General features: G+C 45.4%; 1 protein-coding gene across 2 annotated transcripts in view; it reads left to right on the top strand.

Annotated features, from left to right (window-relative positions):
- Positions 1–863: 863 nt before the first annotated feature.
- CP (ceruloplasmin) overlaps positions 864–22,718 on the top strand; it is a 151,617-nt gene continuing 129,762 nt past the window's right edge. For both annotated transcript variants that reach the window (XM_029616513.1, XM_029616512.1), the window contains exon 1: positions 864–1,092. In XM_029616513.1, coding sequence (XP_029472373.1) covers positions 935–1,092 — 158 coding nt within the window. In that variant the 5' untranslated portion in view covers positions 864–934. The remainder of the gene's footprint in view (positions 1,093–22,718) is intronic.

Raw genomic sequence — 22,718 nt, 5'->3', positions numbered from 1 at the left:
AGATTAGCATTGAATACGGCAAAACAACATCAGAAAGGAAAAAGAAGCTTGGATGTGTTTAATGGGAACTAATGTTTATATTTTGCAGTTTTAGAATGTTTCAGATGATGCCTTTCAGGACAAAGTTCATGGGTTCTGTTTACCCACAGACTTTTCTCCGAGTTTCAAAGCAAAAGGTGAGCACAGGCTTGTGGTTTGAAGCTTGCTGTCGATGCAACGTACCTGTGGCCATTTGCACATGCTTTCTCTGCAGGGACCCCCCAATCCACCCCTGCACTCTCTTATCCTGTCCTTGAAAACATCTTCATGGACAGGAGCAATCCCTGTTGCTCAAGGAAGAACACCTGTGAAGAGTATTTTCTGCCAGGGAGCACAGATTTGCCAGTATCTCTGTATGTGACTTTCTTCTGGAAGTATATTCCTGTATTGATGTGCGCTGCTCAAAAGTGTAATTTTCCATCTGCAATCAGTAAAATGATTTACTTTTTAACGCTGGTTGACCTGTGCAATGTGGATTTTTTGCTAGAAGAAGCAAAGGACCTCCACAGGCTTTGCCTCCCTCCTCTCTGTCAGGAAAAGGACCTGGAAATGTGGCCCCAGCACTCCTCAGAAAGCCCCTGAGCCAGGGGATCAGGGGCTAGGAATACGATACATTTCTTCTTCGCAATGCCTGAAATGGATTCTGTAAAGTCCAGCCTTGGTTTGGACTGTGCAAACAAATCATTCCGGAAAGCTTTCTCATTCAGCGACCTGAGCAGTCTTACTGGAATGAAGCTTTGTGTTTGCTGTGATCATGGGAAATTTATTGTGCAAGGTGATGATGCAATTTGCCTGTCAATGCACATAAAAGGTGCAGGATAAGTCAGCTCATAGCGAGAGAGCCTCAACACGGATTGAATTAATCCATCCTCTAAGAAAGCCTGGGGACCACAACATGCAAATATTTTTAAGAAGCTGTTTGCTGTTTCTTTATACTATTGCCCACGTCTGGGCAAGAGAAAGAGAACATTATATTGGGATTAAAGAAGTTAATTGGGACTATGCTCCTACAGAAAAGAATATTATTTCTGGAAAATCTATTAAAGAAGACGAGTAAGTAGCTGCTGTCACTTACTGACAAAGTCCATGGTTTGCATGTGGCTTGATCTGCTGCGAATAGCCAGCTTACTGCATATTGAAGAATAGGGGCCGGATGTACCCAGCGCTGTTCCCATGACTACAAAATGGGGAAAGCCTTTTGGTACAGCAGACCCATAATTACTGGTTCCAGGAGTGGTCGTTGCTTGTAACGCAAATTTCTGCAGCATCCTAGAGCAAATGTTCTTGTACCTGCAAAGAAAGCCTTCTCAATTATGCATTATTGTTTTTGTAAGACACGAGTTACATTTTTTCTGCAGTTCCAGATCAATTTGCAAACAGCTTGTAGGTGGTACCTTAATTACATGTGTAACTAGCTTTGGAAACCTATACTGGTGATAGGATAATTATGCTTGAAAGCCAGTCACAAATGTCTTTAGTACAATAAAAAGAGACCCGCTGCAACTTTTTTGTTGCTCTTTATTTCTGCCTAGGACATGAATACTACTGTGTTCAGGACAGTTTGCAAACTAACACAAAATTATGGTTTCTGAAATAACCAACATTGCCTTTTCTACCTGTGCTATTGCAGTTTTGGCATATCTTATGTTCTTATGTGAAAGGGCAACTTGCTGAGCGCATTTTTGTTTGCACATTGAGCTCTGTAGAGTTAATTGCTCCCCCTTTCTTAACAAAATTGACCCATTAAGCGTTCTAAAGCCCACCCCTTTCTACATATCAAGACTGTCTGACACCTCTTCTGACATGCCCTCAATACCCCTTTTCAACCCCATTGCATCTCCTCTACTCCTTTTTTCTTCTATTACCAATTTCCCTCCCCCCGCTCCCCTGCCCCCCTTCACCTCCTTCCATCTCATGTAGCTTTTCTCTCACATTAATACATCTGTTCTCCTAATTTAATGATGTTTTCTCAGATTCTTAGTTTTCTCCTCCCCTAACTACTACCCATATAACTACTACGTAAAGATGTTAAATTCCTGTTAGTCAAATTATTCAAACTCTATATTATCTAAGTATGTATACCATGTATGTATGTAGACTATGTATACCATAAATAGTTAGGAGAGAGACCTTGGGGTGATGGTGATGTATACCATAAATAGTGATGTATACCATAAATAGTTAGGAGCGAGACCTTGGGGTGATAGTGTCTAATGATCTGAAGTCGGCGAAACAATGTGACAAGGCGATAGCTAAAGCCAGAAGAATGCTGGGCTGCATAGAGAGAGGAATATTGAGTAAGAAAAGGGAAGTGATTATCCCCTTGTACAGGTCCTTGGTGAGGCCTCACCTGGAATACTGTGTTCAGTTCTGGAGACCGTATCTCCGAAGAGACAGAGGCAAGATGGAGGCGGTCCAGAGAAGGGCGACCAAAAAGGTGGAAGGTCTTCATCGAATGACTTATGAGGAGAGATTGAAGAATCTAAATATGTACACCCTGGAGGAAAGGAGGAGCAGAGGTGATATGATACAGACTTTCAGATACTTGAAAGGTTTTAATGATCCAAAGACAACGACAAACCTTTTCCGTCGGAAACAAATCAGCAGAACCAGGGGTCACGATTTGAAGCTCCAGGGAGGAAGACTCAGAACCAATATCAGGAAGTATTTCTTCACGGAGAGGGTGGTGGATGCCTGGAATGCCCTTCTGGAGGAAGTGGTGAAGACCAGAAGTGGAAAGACTTCAAAGGGGCGTGGGATAAACACTGTGGATCCATAAAGTCTAGAGGACGTAAATGAATGTGGGGAAAAAAAAAAGATTTGCATTCACAAAAAAGCAGGGAGTAGCTTGTTTTTTATGGCAGTTACTACCCCAAATCAAATAAGCCTGATACTTCACTTTCAATGCATATCCAGCATAGCTCTCTGCTTCAATGGCAGGGGAGGAAGTCTTCAAGCATATCCAGCATAGCTCTCTGCTTCAACAGCAGGGGAGGAAGTCTTCAAGCATATCCAGCATAGCTCTCTGCTTCAACGGCAGGGGAGGAAGTCTTCAAGCATATCCAGCATAGCTCTCTGCTTCAACAGCAGGGGAGGAAGTCTTCAAGCATATCCAGCATAGCTCTCTGCTTCAATGGCAGGAGAGAAAGTCTTCAAGCATATCCAGCATAGCTCTCTGCTTCAACGGCAGGGGAGAACGTCTTCAAGCATATCCAGCATAGCTCTCTGCTTCAACGGCAGGGGAGGAAGTCTTCAAGCATATCCAGCATAGCTCTCTGCTTCAACGGCAGGGGAGAAAGTCTTCAAGCATATCCAGCATAGCTCTCTGCTTCAACGGCAGGGGAAGAAGTCTGACTCTTCAAGCATATCCAGCATAGCTCTCTGCTTCAACGGCAGGGGAGGAAGTCTGACACTTCAAGCATTTCCAGCATAGCTCTCGGCTTCAACGGAAGGGGAGAAAGTCTGACACTTCAAGCATTTCCAGCATAGCTCTCTGCTTCAACAGCAGGGGAGAAAGTCTGACACTTCAAGCATATCCAGCATAGCTCTCTGCTTCAACGGCAGGGGAGAAAGTCTTCAAGCATATCCAGCATAGCTCTCTGCTTCAACAGCAGGGGAGAAAGTCTTCAAGCATATCCAGCATAGCTCTCTGCTTCAACGGCAGGGGAGAAAGACTGACACTTCACTTTCAATGCATATCCAGCATAACTCTCTGCTTCAATGGCAGGGGGAATGAAGAAAAATGGATCTATATACAGACAACCAACAAGGATTAAATTACATAGTCGGGGTAAACAAGCATGGGTGTAGCTTGCTTATTGCGGCGGTTACTACCCCTAACTAATTAAGCTAGAAATTTCATTTAGGTGCAGCTCCAACACTGCTCTCTACATTAATGGTGGGGGTGGAAGGGTAATAGAACCAAAAGGTTACTAAGAGCCAAGAGAAACAGATAAGTATGTAAAAAAAGAGAGTGTGAAACTTGTTGGGCAGACTGGATGGGCCGTTTGGTCTTCTTCTGCCGCCATTTCTATGTTTCTATGTTATAAATATTATCTACTTATATTATCTATTCTCCCCAGTTAATCTTAAATGCTTAACCGAATTTCTATCATTTGTGTTTAAATTTTACAGTTCTTACGTTCCATGTAAAGGATATGCCCTTTCCAGTGGCACCCTATCTGTTTACTGTACGATGTGCAAACGGCTATCGGTATATAAAAATGTTAAAATAAATAAATAAATTGCAACAAGTTCTTTATTTGGGCCCTAGATGTAGGAATTTACAAGACATGTTATGGTTTGCGCGGGGGGGGCGGGCAATCCTGAAGGAGTGGTCAAGCAGATGGTGTCAAAGACGGAAGGTGAAAGCACTCAAAAAGCAAGAGTGGTCAGATCCTCTCTGTGGCAATGGTGAATGATGTTAGCCAAGACCTAAAATAACTGCAGATTAGTTTAGTTTGCTTTCAGTTTGGGTCATGCCTTACTATTGATAAACCTGTGCGCAACGCACGTTAGAATACATAAGCAGTAAATACATGAGCATCAAATATCTAAGCCTTAAGGAGTTCATTTGGTAGAAGCCTTTCACATTTGGTGTAACTGATGTGTGTGTTTGCCGTCCGGTTTGGACGGCAAACACACACATCAGTTACACCAAATGTGAAAGGAGGAAATGTGTGAACACATATGCATAGAAATTATCCCACCAGAATTATCCACATTTTATAAATTGTGTGCATACATTTTTTGGGGAAATTCTACACACATATGTTTGCAATACAAAAGTGTGCGCATAACTGCATGATGTACACACATAAGTTTATCCACATTTCAGGCACACTATGTTGTGAGAAGCCATTTCTGCCTGTAAAATATTGCTTTACCCACTGAAGTTGCTTTAAAAAATAAATTACCCTCCCTGCACATAGAAGCAAATCAGTTCTTAATTGCATCAGCATAAAACAATATAAACATAAAATACATTAATATATATAAGTACAATATTCCCCATAAATCCCAAGTCTTACCATGCTCCTCCAATACTCCTCTCTCACAGAGTTTGACACTTACATAGACATTACATTGTTCTATTGTAAACCGGGGTGAAGGCTTCTGCTAAACCTCAGTATATAAAAAACAGCAAATAAATAAATAAATAAATAAACATTAGTAATTAGCTCAACCCATTTTTAACAAAAGCTATACTACTAAGCAATAATGCCCGTAACTTAATACTCCCACAAACCCAGTCCTTAAACTGCAGATAGCTCCAAGAAGAGCTGTTTCTAACTGATCTTATTTACAAAGAAAAAACTTGCAAGCTGCTGCACAGGCCCAGTTTGAGTGTGCACAGGGTTTATTTATCTGAACTAAGCATATGGGGCTCCATTTCAACATTCCCAGACTGCAACAGATCCCTCCTTCTTGAAACCTTTTCTGGTATTATGGGTTTAAACTTGGAGCTCTGGGGTCACGCATCTCGATCCAACAGATAAATCTTTGATGCCGCTCCCTCAGACTTCAGAGATGCTACTCAGAGTAAAGAGCTGGGATTTTAAAGTGGATGGAAAGGATCTTTGCACTCAATCTGTATAGTGTGTGTGGCTTCCCTTTCTTAGTAGGTATTACTCAATGTTTTACTCCCGTGGATTTTCTGCCTTTAAGTTCCACTCACTACAGCTGCTCCCACACTTGGACTGCGCACACCAATCGCCACCTTCAGGCTGACACTAGGGATGTGCAGAAGGAAAAAATTTGTTTCATTTCATTTTTCGTTTCGCAGGGACCCAAATGCGTTTCATTAGTTTAATAGGGGAGAAAACCAATTCGTTTATTAGTTTCATTCATTTTTCACTTCCCATTAAAGTCAATGGGGGAAGAATTTGAAGCCTATTTTTGGCACTAACTGCAAGGGCTGGTCATCAAGGGCAATCATTTCCCCAATGCTCCTGGTTACAACTTTTGAGGCTGCCTGCCTCCTTCCCTGGGATAGCGTTACCGAACACCACCTCATTTCCTCCATGGTGGGTTGTCGCTTCTGACACATGGCAGGGGGCTGCTGGCCTGCCACCTGACTGCTAGAAGGGGCTGAGGGCGTGGGATGACTCTGCTCCTTTTCAACCACTTTATGTTGCCTGGAAAAAGGGGTCCCATGACTGGTACTGCCACCATACCCAGATGGTAGTACTGTTGGGTGTTGCTTCTGCATATGCCAAAATTAGTTAGATGTCCCATTTGCTTGCCTCTGCTAATAGCCCTGGCACAGTAATTACACTGAGCAAAATGTGGGTCTCCGTCACGTTAAAGTGGCTCCAGATCACAGATTTCTTTCATGATCCCTTCTCTATAGCCTTCGGGGTGGATGCTGGCACTGGAGTTGAAGTACTGGGTGCACCCTGAGAAGCAATGCCAGGGGCATCAGTCACACTCTGTGCCTGCACTGACTGCTCTTCATCCTCATCATCATCAGTTTCATCTCTCCCCTGCAGCACTGAAGAGGAGACTAAGTCAGGACTAACTAATCTTCCTAAACCTTCTTCAGCTATTACTTTTTCCATTTCTGATGATGAGAATCATCGGAATCAAAAGCAAACAGTGTCTGCGCTACATTGTCAGCGCTAACTAGAGTCTGCTGTCGCACTGCTGCTTTTGGGTGTCGCCCTTTTGTCTTGCATGACTTAGCCTCCCTCACCTCCAAAACAACAGGGTCAGAAACATGTGGTAGAGGTGCATCATCTTTAAATTTTAGTTTTTTCCGGATGGAACTGTCTGCCTCTCCAGAGATTGTAGATTGGAACAGCTCCCATTTTAACTTTAATGGGGGACTGTCAGTGCCTTTTGAAGTGCCTCCTATGCCAGTCCCAATCACTCGTCTACCTTTCCCTGACATCATGGATTTAATGTTAATAATCATGTTATAATGTAAAATAGGGCTGATCTCGCCCTATTCTTTTAGTTACCTGGAAACCGATGTGATATCTCGATTGAATGTCGGTATATAAAATAAATAAATAAATAAAAATAATGTCACTGCCTACTAGGGATTTCAATTAAAAGAATTATTTCTTTATTGGTGAATGAACACCTCTGTACCAATATATGTGAGTCTGGAAAACTGCACACAGACTCACAGTGCAGTGTCTTCCTGTAGACACTACAACTGAGACTGACGTATGTGCACAAAAAAATGAAACTCCAGAGACAAGACTGGAAGCCTGAGCAAGCACAATGCCTAGTGATGCTGCTTGTTGTTTGAAAATACCAACTCCCAGACAGCCACTGCAGCTCTCACACTATCTCCCACCCACAACACCCAAACCCTGCCTGCAACCTACCCCAGGGGGGTAAGATCAGCAGCAAAACGCCACTGCTGGCAGCTTGTTTCAGTGGGAGAGACAGAGATACAGTCTGAGTTCAATAAAAAAAGAAAGTGCAGTCAAAAAAAGCCTGGCTGGCACAGCAGCAAAAACGAACAAATATCTTAGTAGCAAGTAAGCAACAATAGTTTCCCCCGCGAGCAGGCCGCTTACCTTGTGCTGCCTTCCCAATGCGGCTGGAGGCCACCGACATCAAAGCCACGTTCCGCGGCATTCAGGGCCTGCCGCTGATGTCTTCTCCCGCGGCCCAGACCGCTGCATTTGGGGCCTACACTCTCTGCAGGGAGCCGCAAGCCAGCTTGTCTTCCGCGGGGCCTGCCTAGCATCCTGAGGCCGCCCTTAATTCTACCTTCGTGGCAGAAGTGCGTAGTCAACCTGCCTTCAGCAGCTGGGAGCTGCCAACACCTGCCCCGAGCTTGCTAGCGGCCTGGGGCCGCCCCTGAGCTCTCCCTTGCAGCAGGGACACTGCCATCAGGCTCTCCCTGCTTCTGTCTGCCTCTCTAGGTGCTTGGCCATGCCTCCTTACTAGATTTATAGGGCCCACGGTTGGATATGCCCTGGGCCCCACCTAGTGACGTCATCCTGGGCGTCTTCCTTGTTAGCCCTATAAAAGGGCTTCTCCAGCACTCTTGCTTTGCCTTGCATTGGAGTTTCCTGCTCCTGGAAGTCTCGTCTTTGAGCGCTCCATCAGGTCTTCGTTCCTTGTTCTTCATTGGAGCTCCATGTCCTGAGTTTTCATTGCTTCCTGATGTTCCATGTCTTCATATTCCGAGGTTCCTAGTCAAGGCTTCCTGATATTCCACTTCCTGATGTTCCAGGCTTCCTGATGTTCCATTTCCTGATGTTCCAAGGTTCCATTCCTCCTTTACTTGTTCCGAGCCCTCTTGACCCTCCAGCTCTTTTGGTTCTCCAGATGACACCTTGTTGGGGTAAATCCATCTCGTCGGTTCCTGTTCTCATCATTGGAGTTTCGTCTTGGCTGGATTCCCTTCCTGCGCTTCTCCCGCTCTCCATGTGGTCCTTGATCGGCCTCTCCAGGTTGTGTAGGGTGAGCAGTGGGACAGGGTGGTCCGTAACCAGCCCATTGGGTCCGCCCGTGTCGGTGGGCTGTGTAGGGCACCCTGAGAGACAGTGCTAATGTCTGAACTTTCCAAGTTCCTTGTTTCATCAAGAGTCTTCCAAGTTCCTCGTCTTGTCCAGAGTCTTCCTAGCTCCTCGTCTCATCTAGAGTCTTCTATGTCACAAGGCCTTCATCTGCCCTCGTCCTCAGTCCGGCCTGCTGCTTCTTGCCGATACCTAGCGGCAGGTCCGAAAGGGCTGGGAACGGTCGGAGGACTGTTCAGTAACCAAAATTGCATTGTTGGCTTTCCAGAAGCATGCAGGTCCGGTGGAGGGTCAGACCTTTAGTCTTCACCCATGCTTGGACACGCCTTGCCTACCTTGGTGCTGCTCTGGAGTCTTCTGGGGTCGTGCCGAGGCCCAAGAGCATACAATCCCCTCCAGATGGGACCGCTCTCCTAGCGTTCCCAGAACACACTCTATAGCATGCTCACAATCAGGGCCAGATTTAAGGTTTTGCTGCCCATAGGCAGAACTGTAGGTTGAGGGCAGGGGATCACCCGAGAAGCTTGGACATCAGGGATTTCACCATCAGAGATTGCAAAGCGGAGGAGGGATTGTTCAGCCAGAGTGCCAGATGGTGCTTTATTGAACTGGCAGTGGAACCCAGCCCTAAAGTAGATGGGTAGATAACTTTGTGGCATTTGTATTTGGAATCTTCAAAATCTGGCGCCCTAGACAGTTGTTGTGTTACCTATTCCTAAATCCAGGCCCGCTTATTTGTGGGACATTACCACAAGTGCTCAAAAATACTGCAGTTCACACTCACTGAGACTTACAATGTGGCACAAGTGCTACATCCATCTCTCCCCCTCCCAACCCTTGCCCCCTAATGAGGTACACTTAAACATAATACATAAATATGTGTGGCAGACCCTCCTGGTCTGGACACCAGATGTCACTGTTCCTGTAATTTAACACACTTTGTAAGAAGCCATCCATATCCCTCAGTCCCTTCCTCCTGGAGGTGCTGGATTTGACCCAGCCATTTTATTCCATGCTGTGAGGGACTCTGACCTACATTACGTAGATTTGTGTGTGCTTTAAGATGTCAATGTTGTCTCGGAGTGGGGTTCCATCAATGAGAGAAGTCCATACTGTAAATTAATCCTACCTGCTTTGTTGAGTATTAGGTAGCGCCAATGGTATATTTGTATAGGACTGAGCAGCAATTTGTTTAACCTTTATGCCCATCTTTGGACAATAAGTTCACCACAAGGATATGTGACATCCCTTCAATAGGAGTGTCCCATTTAACTTATTTCAGTTTGATACTCGCCTTATCAGATCCACACAAATAGGCCGATGCAATATCATGCATTGAGCCTAGCATACAGGTTAACAAGTGCTTGGATATGCATTTTGGATGAGGCTATTAGCTATTATCCCGTGATGCAAAAAATCCCCGTGCACCCAAGGCTCACTTTTTAACCTGTTAAATTTCACACCTGTCTGGAGCAGGCATAGGGTTTTCCCGCGCGTCAAGGGCTTAACTTAAAAACAAAAAACTGCTTTTCTGTGCTTCCTCCTACTTAGTATCATCGCAATACTAATTAGGAAGAACCACAGAAAGCAGCACCATGCAAAACAAGTCTTGATGTAAAAAAACAATTTTGGGGTGCATAATATACACCCACAATATGCACGTTCAGGGCTGTTTATATTGTGCATGAGTATTGTGCCAGTAAATTTGCCGCTACGGGATAAAATGGACACTCATAAATTGAGTGGCCATTTTGGTAACCTGCACATACAGGGCATTTAATATTAATTTATTCACTGCTTCACTTACTGCCGATTGGTTCATTTACTGTCACATGTCAGTGAAAGGACCAATCCACTCGCCTATCATCTACCAAAGAACGAGCCTTTTCTACAGCTGGTCCAACCATCTGGAACAACATGCCCACAGATCTCAGACTAGAACCATGCCCTCTAACCTTCCGAAAAAAACTCAAGACATGGCTCTTCCTCCAAGCCTTCCCCTAACTTGCATATCCAACAATTTTTCTCCACCAGACCGGACACTGACTCCTAACTAAACGCCCCGCCCCTCCAAGTTTAGGCATTATATTTATGCCTCCCTTCTTTATATTATTGCATTATCTAATTTACTCAGTTACGCTGTCCTATATCTCCGGCTATCCTAGCCCTCCAAGTTAATACCTCCTTGTTATATGTATCTTTCACCTCTTGTTATATGGTTGATTAAGTTATAACCCTTGTTACATGTAAACCGATCTGATATGAATTTTCATGAAGGTCGGTATATAAAAATGTTAAATAAATAAATAAATAAATCCCCTTTCAGAAGGCTGTTCTGGAGCAGCCCTGCCAGGGGTGGGGAGGGAGCTCTGGCCAGGCTATTGTGGATGCACAGCAGAGCACTAGGGATGCACAAATTATCCATTGCGCGTCCCTTTTAGCGTGGCAGCTCATTCGCATATTGCATTGAGCGCCCAGGAGAGGTGGATGTGCACCTGTTCAAAAACCTGCAGCCATATATAATGCGTTATATAATGCGCAATATAATGCGTTTTTATGCGCATTATATTGCAATGGCCTGAAAGTGGGTTACAATTTTGTAATCCATCATTCTGATACACAAAATATTTATCTCTACCCTAACAAAGCACACCTCCAAATTAAAACTTAATAACCTAAATAAAAACCTACATTTCATATTTAAAAAAAAGCAGATACAATCCACTTTCTCTGCCTGCCAGCTCCTCTTTTCATATCATTGCTCTAGCCATCAGCAGGGGTGGCTCAAGACAATCTGCTGCCTGAGGTGAGGGATGAGATGGCACCCTACCCGCACCCCCAAGGCACAGCATAGGTCAAATTACTGAGGCAGCTGGGGAAGGGGTCCCCCCCTGGAGTCTGCCCATTCAGTGATTTGAAATTCTGGGGAAGAGGGATAAGGGTTCCCAGAGGAGTGGCAGATAAAGTGTCAGTGATAATATTTCTAGGGAACTGGTAAACCTACCACCCTCCCGGGAACACTATCATATATATCATATCTCTCAGTGCAGATGCAAGGGTATTAGGTGAACCTTACAACCTTGATCCATCACCCCTCTGCCCCACACTCAATACAAAATTATACATCTATTTTATTTTATAATTATATCTTTATTAAATTTCTTATTTGATTACAAAAAGATAAAAAAATGCAATTGTTGTAAGACAGAATTACAAGTATAGTCTTCAAAATAAACACATATACAGCAATCGTATGCCCTATAAAATGGGGAGTTAAGGAAATTAAGTTACCATAACAAAACTGTTATCAAGAAAAGGAGAAATATACCTGGGTATTCAATATTTTTTAAGACCTTCCCCGCAACTCTAATCATAGGTCACTAACTCTGGTCTACTAAACCTTTCTCTGCATTTTTATTAAAAATAAAAGTTTCCAAATGTAAGGGATCAGAAAACATAAACTTGTTTGAATTCAGCGTTATTAAGCATCTGCAAGGAAACTTAAAAGGTTGCTCCTAATGCAAGGACCTTATTTTTTAAAGAAAGAAAATGTCTCCTACGTACTTGTGTAGGACGAGAGACATCAGGAAATATTTGTATCTTTGGTCCACAAAAGGAGATATCCTTATTTTTTAAGTATCTATAGAACACCAAATCTTTGTCTCACTCTGCACAAAAAGAAACTATTAAGGTAACTATTACTTATTAAATCTATTGATTCCTTAAGAAATGTTGAGAGACCAAGGCTGTCTGGAGTAGGAGGTTGGTTTATCTGGTCTGGTCTCTTCCTCTTAGCATATAAAATATCTTAGAAATATAAGGTACCTCAACTTCTGAGAAGGGCAAAACCTCTTGTAAATATTTTTTAAACATTTCAAATGCTGATAATAATCTAGTATATGGAAAATTAATTAATCGCAGAATTTTAACTCTAGCAAGATTTTCTAATGCCTCAACTTCATTAGGCAATGCCAAGCTATCCTTAATATGTGCCGATTTGGCATTAAATAGCAGTGTAATATTTAAATTCAAAGCAGATGTCGTTTTTTCCAGCTCTTGTAATTTCTTTTCTTGTACTAAGATAGTATTTTTAGTCTCAGTCATAAAGACATGAAACTGAGAAATAGATTGATTCACATCATTGTCCAACTTCTTAATCTATGTCCATAAATCAGCAAGTGTAACACTAGCTGGATCTTTACCTATATCCATAAATGATACCTTAAGTTTAACTTAGGCATCCTCAGGGCCAGATTTATCTATACCCACCGAATCAACATGCATAATAGAATCAATTGTCTGTTGATTGGAATTTGGGTCATTCCCCACAATGGATCTAAAAAATTGGGGAGAATTCAACCTTTCAACTTGTAATATAGGAGCCGCTGGTTGGGGAGGAAGTCTACTATCAGCAGTACTCAAGGAAACTCCTGTTGAGGAGCTTCCAGAGCAGTCACTGGTGGACTATTCACCAATCCACAGTAAATGGTTGTCCATCGAGCCTCAAAAAACAGTTGGAGCAGGAGATGTTAATATTTTCGATTTTCTCTTCTTCCCCATCGAGGCAAGCCGTGTGTGCCCTTTGGAGCATGTGGCTTCGGCAGCACACCAACAGCTCGCGCCGGGGCCTCTAGATTTTATTGAGGCAGATGTCCCTTGTTGATGACAACAGCGATAGCGTCGGGGAGGGGATGGGGCGTCGCCGCGGCTGGAACCAGCACCCAGAAGGAGCTCACAGCGGCCCTTGGTCTTATATTCAGGTATCTCCAACAAAAAAGCTCCCCTATGAATCTATTTTAAAGTGTCTTATTAACCATTTCCCCAATCCAAAAAGAGAAATTTTATATAAAAAAGCATTCAGTCTTTCTGAGATAAAAATATCATTTATAACATGAATATTATATTTGCATGTACTGCTGTACCAACCAGAAAACCCTGCAAAAAATATACTTGGAATCTATATTGTTTTAGGTCTATTGTAAAGTGTGTTGGCTAGGCCCTCAGATAGCCATGATAAAACTGCCTTTTGATTATAATATAGTAAACCTGCCATACTAAAACAGCGCTAAATGCCAGCACTCAAACAGTAACAACCCTACCTATGAAAAGGCAACACTGCAAATATAACAGGTCCTACATCGCCTATATGCTTATTAGGAAAACAGAACAAGCCAGGCTGCTACAGATCCCTACACAGAAACCACATGCTAGCAGAATACCTCACCTTTTTACACATTCATAACACAGATAGACCCTTGCCAAATAGATTAAACAGATTATAAAGTATAAATAGAATCAGGCAGACAAAAACTGAACTGGAAACCGCAAAAAGCCAGGATTTGTAGGAAAAATGAAATGTTACTATTCCTTGCTAAACATTAAATACAATCAAGAAATATAAAACATCAACCATACCAATAAAATAGAACAATATCCAATGGTAAAAAATGCAAATAGGTGTTGCATATAGTGAAAAATAACCCTTGCTGTAGTTACACGATGTTAGGTTCCATATTAAAAGCTACTACCCAGGAAAAAGATCTAGGTCTCATAGTGGATAATACTTTGAAATCGTCGGCTCAGTGTGCTGCAGTGGTCAAAAAAGCAAATAGAATGTTAAGAATTATTAAGAATGAAATGGTTAACAAAACAGAAAATGAATACTGTGTACAATTCTGGTCGCCACATCTCAAAAAGATATAGCTGCAATGGAGAAGGTACAGAGAAGGGCGACCAAAATGATAAAGGGGGTGGAACAGCTCCCCTATGAGGAAAGGCTGAAGAGGTTAGGGCTGTTCAGCTTGGAGAAGAGATGGCTGAGGGGGGATATGATAGAGGTCTTTAAAATAATGAGAGATCTTGAACGAGTAGATGTGAATCGGTTATTTCCCTCCACATGCTCTGTGACCTTGACCCCAGAATAGTTTCCACCATTTTTCCAAGCACCAAAGCCAAGCCAACCAGTCTACAGTTTCCTCGATCACCCCGGAGCTCTTCTCAAATATTGGGGTTACATTGGCCACCCTCCAGTCCCCAGGCACAACGGGTGACCTCAATGTCAGATCACAAATTTTAACTAATAGATCTGAAATTTCATTTACAAGCTCCTTCCGAACCCCAGGGTGCACACCATCTGGTCCAGGCGATCCGCCACTCCCCAGTTCATCAATCTGGCCTACCACATCTTCCAGGCCCACAGTGACCCAGTTCAGTTCATCCGACTCACTACACCTGAAAACCATCTCCAGAACCGGTATATCCCCACCATCCTCACCAGCAAACACAGAAGCAAATAATTCATTTAATCTTTCTGCAATGGCCTTATCTTCCCTAAGAGCCCCTTTAACCCTTTGGTCATCTAACAGTCCAACCGATTCCCCTGCAGGCTTCCTGTTTCGAATATATTTTTTAAAGTTGTTATTATAAGTCTTTTCCTCCACGGCCAACCTCATCCCAAATTCTCTCTCAGCCTGTCCCATCAATGCCCTACACCCAACCTGATAATGTCTATGCTTCTTCCTACCCTCCTCAGATGGATCCCCCCTCCAAATCCCGAAGGATGCCCTTTTGGTCAAAATAGTCCCCCTCACCTCACCCCTCAACCATTTTGGCAATCGTTCTGCCTTCCCTCCACCCCTCTCAACACATGGACCAAATCTAGATTGTGCCTCCGACCGTACTTCTAAACAACATCCATACCTTCTGCACACCCCCAACCCCTGCAGCTGCAGCCCCCAAACCCCTTCCAACCACCTTCCCTACCCCATCAAATCCTCCCCTCTGAAAATCCAGTGCTAGAGCTGTAGACTTACATACTGTCCCCCTTCCAGTCATCACTTCAAACCTGATCATGCTATGACCACCATTGCCCAGTGGTCCACACCACCGCCACCTCTCCCACCAAATCCTGCACTTCACCAAGAATTAGATCCAAAATAGCTCCCCCTCTCATTGGCTCTCAAACCAATTGCTCCATGAAGCAGCCGTCCACTCCATCCAGGAACCCCACGTCTCCAGCATGCCCTGATGTTATATTTACCCATTCAATATTGGGGTAATTGAAATCTCTCACCGTCACTGCACTGCCAAACTGGTTAGCTTCCCTGATTTCCCCAAGCCAGAGGCACACCTAGAGTATTTGGCACCTGGGTGTTATGACCGTCGGCCGCGGCCATCCGCAGCCAACCCAACTCACGTCATGTGCTGCCCTTTTCTCTTCTCCGGGTGAACTCGCGGCTGTGGCTCCTCTGGGCCTTCCTAGGTGTGCGCGTGCCACCGCGTCCCTCTTTAAAGAAACTATGGCGGGAACCTCAGGGGCATCCCCGACTGATGACATCACAAGCTTGGCCTATGCTAATCAACTTGGCAATGAGTTCTTCGCCTACTGGTGCTTGTTCCTGTCTCCTTGGAGGTGTGGTTCCTGCCTTGGATCTCTACCTGCGGTTCTGGACTCTGGCTCGGGTACCCGCTCCTCGAGGGCCTGTGTGCGCTTCCTTGGGAGACTTGTCTCCTGGCTTCCCCGCTCCTCAGGGTAGTCCCTGCACCCTCTCCGGAGGTGCTGCCTGCAGGCTTCCCTGCTCCTCAGGGTTGCCTCAAGAACTGCCTACCTGAGATTCCTTCTCTATGCTCCCCGCTCCTCGGGGTAGTATCTGCCTTACCACTGGAGGCTTTGACTCTGCACTTCCCTGCTCCTCGGGGCAGTGTCTATGTCTCTACACCAGTGACTTTGCTCCACACTTCCCCACTCCTCGGGGCAGTGCCTAAATCTCTACACCAGTGACGTTGCTCCACACTTCCCCACTCCTCGGGGAAGTGCCTATGTCTCTACTCCAGTGACTTTGCTCCACACTTCCCTGCTCCTCAGGGCAGTGCCTAGGTCACTATTCTAAGACTCGACTCTGTGCTTCCCCGCTCCTCGGGGCAGCCCCTACGTTAACATACCAGAGACTCTGTTACTATGCTGTCCCGCCCCTCTGCATCTCTCCTCCAGAAGATCCAGTCCACGCTCCCCACTCCTCGGGGTCTGCCTAGCGCTCCTCAGTCAGAGGTTCCTGTTCTGGTACTTGTCTCATCAGTCCTGCCTGAGTACTGTGTCTCCTCTGAACTGTGCCTCTGTGTCCCGCTCCTCGGGGCACCTCACAGTACATCTCTGGGCTGGTACCTGCGATCATGTGGCAGTGACGCAGGACGTTCTCTCTCTACTGAACTACAGTCATGTCCCCTGCTGCAGCTGACCTCACCTCCTGACAGTGAGGACCTGTGGGGCTCCACCCCCTCAGGCTGTACCAACCTTTACCTCGGGCCAAGGGTCCACGAAACCCACGAATCCTAACACTGGGGCAAATACTCCTTTGGCACCCCCCCCCCCCCCAATATATAATTTTTAAATTTCCTAAACATTGATAAAATATTTCAAAACAGAGACACATCAAATAACACCCAATAATTAAAACTAATAAGGATTTTAAAAATCTCCCGCTCTCCATATCTGTCATCCTAAGATTGTTGCATGCATGCACACACACACACACACACACAGAGAATATGCTCCCTCTCAAACACACATACATGCTTGGTGAGAGAGAGGGAGCATGTGTGTGTGTGAGAGTCACACACACACACACACACACACACACACATACTTTCTTTGTACCTCTCTCACACATATACTTCCTCTGTGTCTCTCTCACACACAGACACACACACACGCTTCCTCTGGGTCTCTCTCACACGTTAACACACACACACACACACACACGCTTCCTCTATCTCTCTCTCTCACACACGCACACATGCAGACAAAAACTAAACTGGAAACCACTAGCCCGATTCTGTATGCAGTGCAACACTGGAAAAGCAGAAAATCACTATTCCTCAAAACAATACAATCAAAAAATATAAATCAGAATAGTAAAACCATACTAAAAAATATACATTTCAAAACAGCTGATGAATAGAATAATATTCAATAATAGAAGCTTCTGCACAAATTTTTAAAAATTTCCTAAACATTGATAAAATATTTTAAACCAGCAGACATCAAATAATATCCAGTAATTAAAACTAATAAGGATTTTATAAATCCTCCACTCTCCATACCTGATACCCTAAGATTGTCGTGAACTGGGGGTACACACACACACACACACACAAAGACTCAAACAAAATATGCTCCGTCTCTCACACACATAAACGCTTGGTGAGAGACAGAGGGAACTTAAGTGTGTGTATATGAAAGAACCAAACACACACATTTCCTCCGTCTCTCTCTCATACATACACACTTCTTTATCTCTCACACACGATTCCTCTCACCCCCGCACACACACGCTTCCTATCTCTCATCCCCACCCTCACCCCCACACACAGGCACCCTCTCACACAATTGCACCCACAGGCACACACATACACACACCCTCATACACACACACACACAAAACCCTCATACACACACCCACCGTCACACACATCCTCATACACCCCCACATACACTCATAGACACAGACCCTCATACACTGGCACTTACTCTAACAGGGCCAGTCTCTCCCTTCTTCGGCCACCAGCAGCAACGCTGGGCCTGTTCTTCTGCCACCAGCTCCCGGAGAGCTGACATACCAGCTCCAGGAAATGCCAGTGGCGCCGCTGGCCTCTTCCACTGCAGCTCCCTGCTTTTGCTTGCTGGGTTTTCCCCGCCACGACACTGTTCTGCGCTGCCGCAGGACCTTCCTGCCAGCAGCAATGGCACCCCTCCCCCTGTTGCCATCTGGAGCAGACCGCCCCCCCCTGCCTCCCTTTATCACGCCTCTGCCCCCAGCATTTCATCATTCGTCCGACCACCCCGGCCAGGCGGACGACAGGACACTCCTAACACTACACTCTTACCCATCTCACATGGGATTTCTACCTAAATAAATTCTACTGAGCATTTAGTCTCTTGTATGATCTTTATCCTGTTGGACTGTTGCCATCTGGAGCAGACTGCCTCCCCTGCCTCCCTTTATCACGCCTCTGCCCCCAGCATTTCATCATTCGTCCGACCACCCCAGCCAGGCGGACGACAGGACACTCCTAACACTACACTCTTATCCATCTCACATGGGATTTCTACCTAAATAAATTCTACTGAGCATTTAGTCTCTTGTATGATCTTTATCCTGTTGGACTCTATACCCTCCCTATCATTGTGATATAATTTGTACCCTGATATAGCACTGTCTCATTGGTTATCCTCCTTCCACCAAGTCTCTGAGATGCCAGTTATGTCAATGTCATCATTTGCTGCTATACACTCTAACTCTCCCAACTTACTTAGACTTCTGGATTTGGCACACAGACATTTCAAAATGTGTTTTTTGTTTAAATTAACAACCTGCTCCTCAGTTGACAGGGATAATTTGGAATCCCCTAGCTCAGGTGATTCCCCACCTATAGGCACATGGGACCATCCTTGCCCTCATTGGAACCTCTCTGTTGGGATGCCCTAATTCTCCTCTTTCATTAGCATCCTTCAAAGACACCCTCCCCCGAGCTATGCACAGCTGAGCGACTGTCAGCCCTCCCCCCTTTTCTACTTTAAAAGCTGATCTATCTATATTCTAAAAAACAGCACCAGCAATCTGTTTCCACCCCGGCCAAGGTGGAGCCCACCCCTCCAGAAATGTCTTCCCCCCCCAAAAAAAAAGGTTGTCCACACATACACAGGCTCTCTTTTCTTCTCTTTCATACACAAAGGTCCTCCCCTCCCTCTCTCAAACACATACATACACACACACACACACACACACAGATCCTCCCTCTCTCTCTCATACACACACACACACACACACACACAGGTCCTCCCTCTCTCATATACACACTTAGGTCCTCCCTCTCTCTCTCTCATACATACACACATACACACACACACACACAGGTCCTCCCTCTCTCTCTCTCATACATACACACACACACACACAGGTCCTCCCTCTCTCTCTCTCATACATACACACATATACACACACACACACAGGTCCTCCCTCTCTCTCTCTCATACATTCACACACACACACACACACACACACACAGGTCCTCCCTCTCTCTCTCTCATACATACACACACACACACACATCCTCCCTCTCTATCATATATACACACACACACACACACACACAGGTCCTCCCTCTCTATCATATATACACACACACAGGTCCTCCCTCTCTATCATATATACACACATACACACACACACAGGTCCTCCCTCTCTTCTCTCATACATACACACATACACACACACACACACACAGGTCCGCCCTCTCTCTCTCTCATACATACACACATACACACACACACACAGGTCCTCCCTCTCTATCATATACACACACACACACACACACACACACACACACACCTTTTCAGGGCTCCACAGTACTGAGAGGCAGCCAGCAGCACAAGGACACATTCAGCTTTACTTTGCTAAGGGGAATGCAGTAATGTGTACAGCCAACAGATAGCAGTCCTATAACATTATTTTGGGTTGCAGCAGTGGCATTGCAGACCCTCAGGGGACTCCCTTAAATACAGGTGGACTTGGAAAGGCAGCAGGTGCCTGACATAACTTTAGTTTGGAAAGAAGAGAGATGCAGCCGCACCGCGCAGGACTCAGATGAGATCACAGCAGTTCACACAGGCAATGCAAAATGACAGGCCAACACTGCAGCTGTGGGAGTCGCAGCACAGAGGAAATGAAATAGAGGAGGAGGAGAGTCAGACTTGAGCCCGAGTCTGAGCCCCGAAGACAGATAGGGAGGTGGCAGTAGCTGTATAGCGAACAATCGAGGCCTGATATGAGAGGGAAAGGGAAGGGAAGAGCAAGCCAGGGGAAACTAAAGGACCATCAAGCTTTGAGGGGGTAGCAGGTGAAAAACAGCCAACATTCCTTGCAGTCCAGGCTAAGCGAGCACGCATTTCTTGCCGCCTGCGCCTGCTCCAAAAAAATAGTAGGCAGGTGATTGGAGCGCAGCTCCCACCACTGATTGGTTTCTGGCCTTGCCTGACCGATTTTATAAGACCCTGTACAAGGGGCCACAAAATTGGGTGGTTGGCCAGCTCGCCAAGGATTCTCGTCTCTGCCTGCAGGGGGTTGGAACCCCGCAGGCAGCTCACTGAAACCGTGCCACTACTTTTGGCCTGAATTCTGGGTGCGGCAGCTGCAGCAGGAGTATTTTAGGGGCACTTTTCCACCTCGAAATGTTGCCACCTGAGGCCATCACCTCATTCTGCCTCATGATAGAACTGCCCCTGAGCATCAGTCCTAACCCTCAGATTCAGATTTTGGACTACACAAGTTCTAATATCGAAAGCTGGATCTGAACATTTACCAGTGTAACCCCATCCTGGTGTGCATGTCCTGCACAGGTGGGGCCATAAACTTATTTGTAAGTTCTTTGGGGCAGGAACCCTGACTAGCTCTTCTCTGTGCCCCTTTGGTGGATCCTTTGGCTTGGGGTGAAAGGGTTCCAGTCGGGTCCCAGTGCAGGGGTGGCTGACATCTTTTTGGTTATCCCTGGGAGAGGGGTCACCTCTCTTCTTGTGTGCTGTGTACTTTACTGAATGAAATAGTTGCACTATAAATATGTTTCCAGCACCACAGTCTCTAAGAACATAAGAAAATGCCATACTGGGTCAGACCAAGGGTCCATCAAGCCCAGCATCCTGTTTCCAACAGTGGCCAATCCAGGCCATAAGAACCTGGCAAGTACCCAAAAACTAAGTCTATTCCATGTTACCATTGCTAATGGCAGTGGCTATTCTCTAAGCAAACTTAATAGCAGGTAATGGACTTCTCCTCCAAGAACTTATCCAATCCTTTTTTAAACACAGCTATACTAACTGCACTAACCACATTCTCTGGCAACAAATTCCAGAGTTTAATTGTGCGTTGAGTAAAAAAGAACTTTCTCCGATTAGTTTTAAATGTGCCCCATGCTAACTCTCTTCTCTCAATTACAGTATTCACCTCTATCTGTACAAGAATCTTTAAGTAGGCAGGGGATCCTACCACCCTCCTAGATTAGGTGAGATGGAGGTCTCGATGGGCAGGGCAACCCCCTCCATGGATGACCAAAACTCCCATCCTCACACAGACAGTAAACTCTTTTCTCTCTCCCCAGGGGCTGAAGACTCCTGATGGGCAGCCTTTAGAATCTTCACAGTTCTGTTACTCACGGTTAGCAGGTTCTTCCACTTCTTTACATTTATTTCAATCTCTGACTCTCCTCTGGATCCTTTATTGAAGTGATCCCTGGAAACAGGTGTAGCAGCCCCCCCCCCCCCCAATCTGGCCACAAGATGTCACTGTCCCTGTAAGAAGACCTTAATATCATAAGTCATCCATTCCCCTCAGTCCCTCCCACCTAGAAGGTCTGGATTGGATGCCTGAACAATGCTTAGGCCAGCCAGTTTGGAGGTGATGTACTCGACCGAGGTTCAGTGGGTGCTGGAAGCGGTTGGAGAAGGCCCCATGGCCGGCCAGTTAGAGGTTTCTGTTGCGCACAGATGGGGCAAGAGTCAACATAGTTGTGAGAATCTTTACCATGCTGGGCCACCAATAACATCTTCTCAACATCTCTAAGGTCCTGGCACAGCCAGGATGTCCGGCTAGCTTCAAATCATGAGCCCAGCGGGGTACACGCTCACGCATTCGGCGAGGGACGACAGTCTTTCCAGCAGGTACCATGGTAGTAACCGCGAGGGACACACAGGCTGGGTCAATGATGTGTCTTGGGGTGTCTGGTGTATCCTCTGGTTCGAGGAAGTGCGAGAGCGCAGCTGCGCGGAGGTTCTTAGATGCTGACCGGTATTGAAGCTTGAAGTTGAATCGTTCGAAGAACAATGTCCATTGGGCCTGTCTTGGGTTCAATAGTTGTGCTTCCTTTAAATGTTCAAGATTTGTATGGTCAGTGAATAAGGTAAATTTATGCTGTGCTCCTTCCACCCATGGGCACCATTCTTGGAGGACCAGCTTGATGGTCAGAAGTTCACGATCTCCAATCGTGTAATTCTATTCTGTGGGCAAAAACTGTGGGAATAGAATTAACACGGTACCAATCTACCTTTAAAAGAGTACTGACTTAACACTGCCCCGGCTCCAATGGCGGACGCGTCGACTTCAACGACGAATGGGTGGTTTGGATCTGGATGTCGCAGACAAGGACCAG

This window comes from Rhinatrema bivittatum, chromosome 9 (assembly GCF_901001135.1).
Source record: "Rhinatrema bivittatum chromosome 9, aRhiBiv1.1, whole genome shotgun sequence".
Lineage (NCBI taxonomy): Eukaryota > Metazoa > Chordata > Amphibia > Gymnophiona > Rhinatrematidae > Rhinatrema > Rhinatrema bivittatum.
The sequence above is the reverse complement of the archived record's forward strand: the minus strand, read 5'-3'. Positions and strand labels throughout refer to the sequence as shown.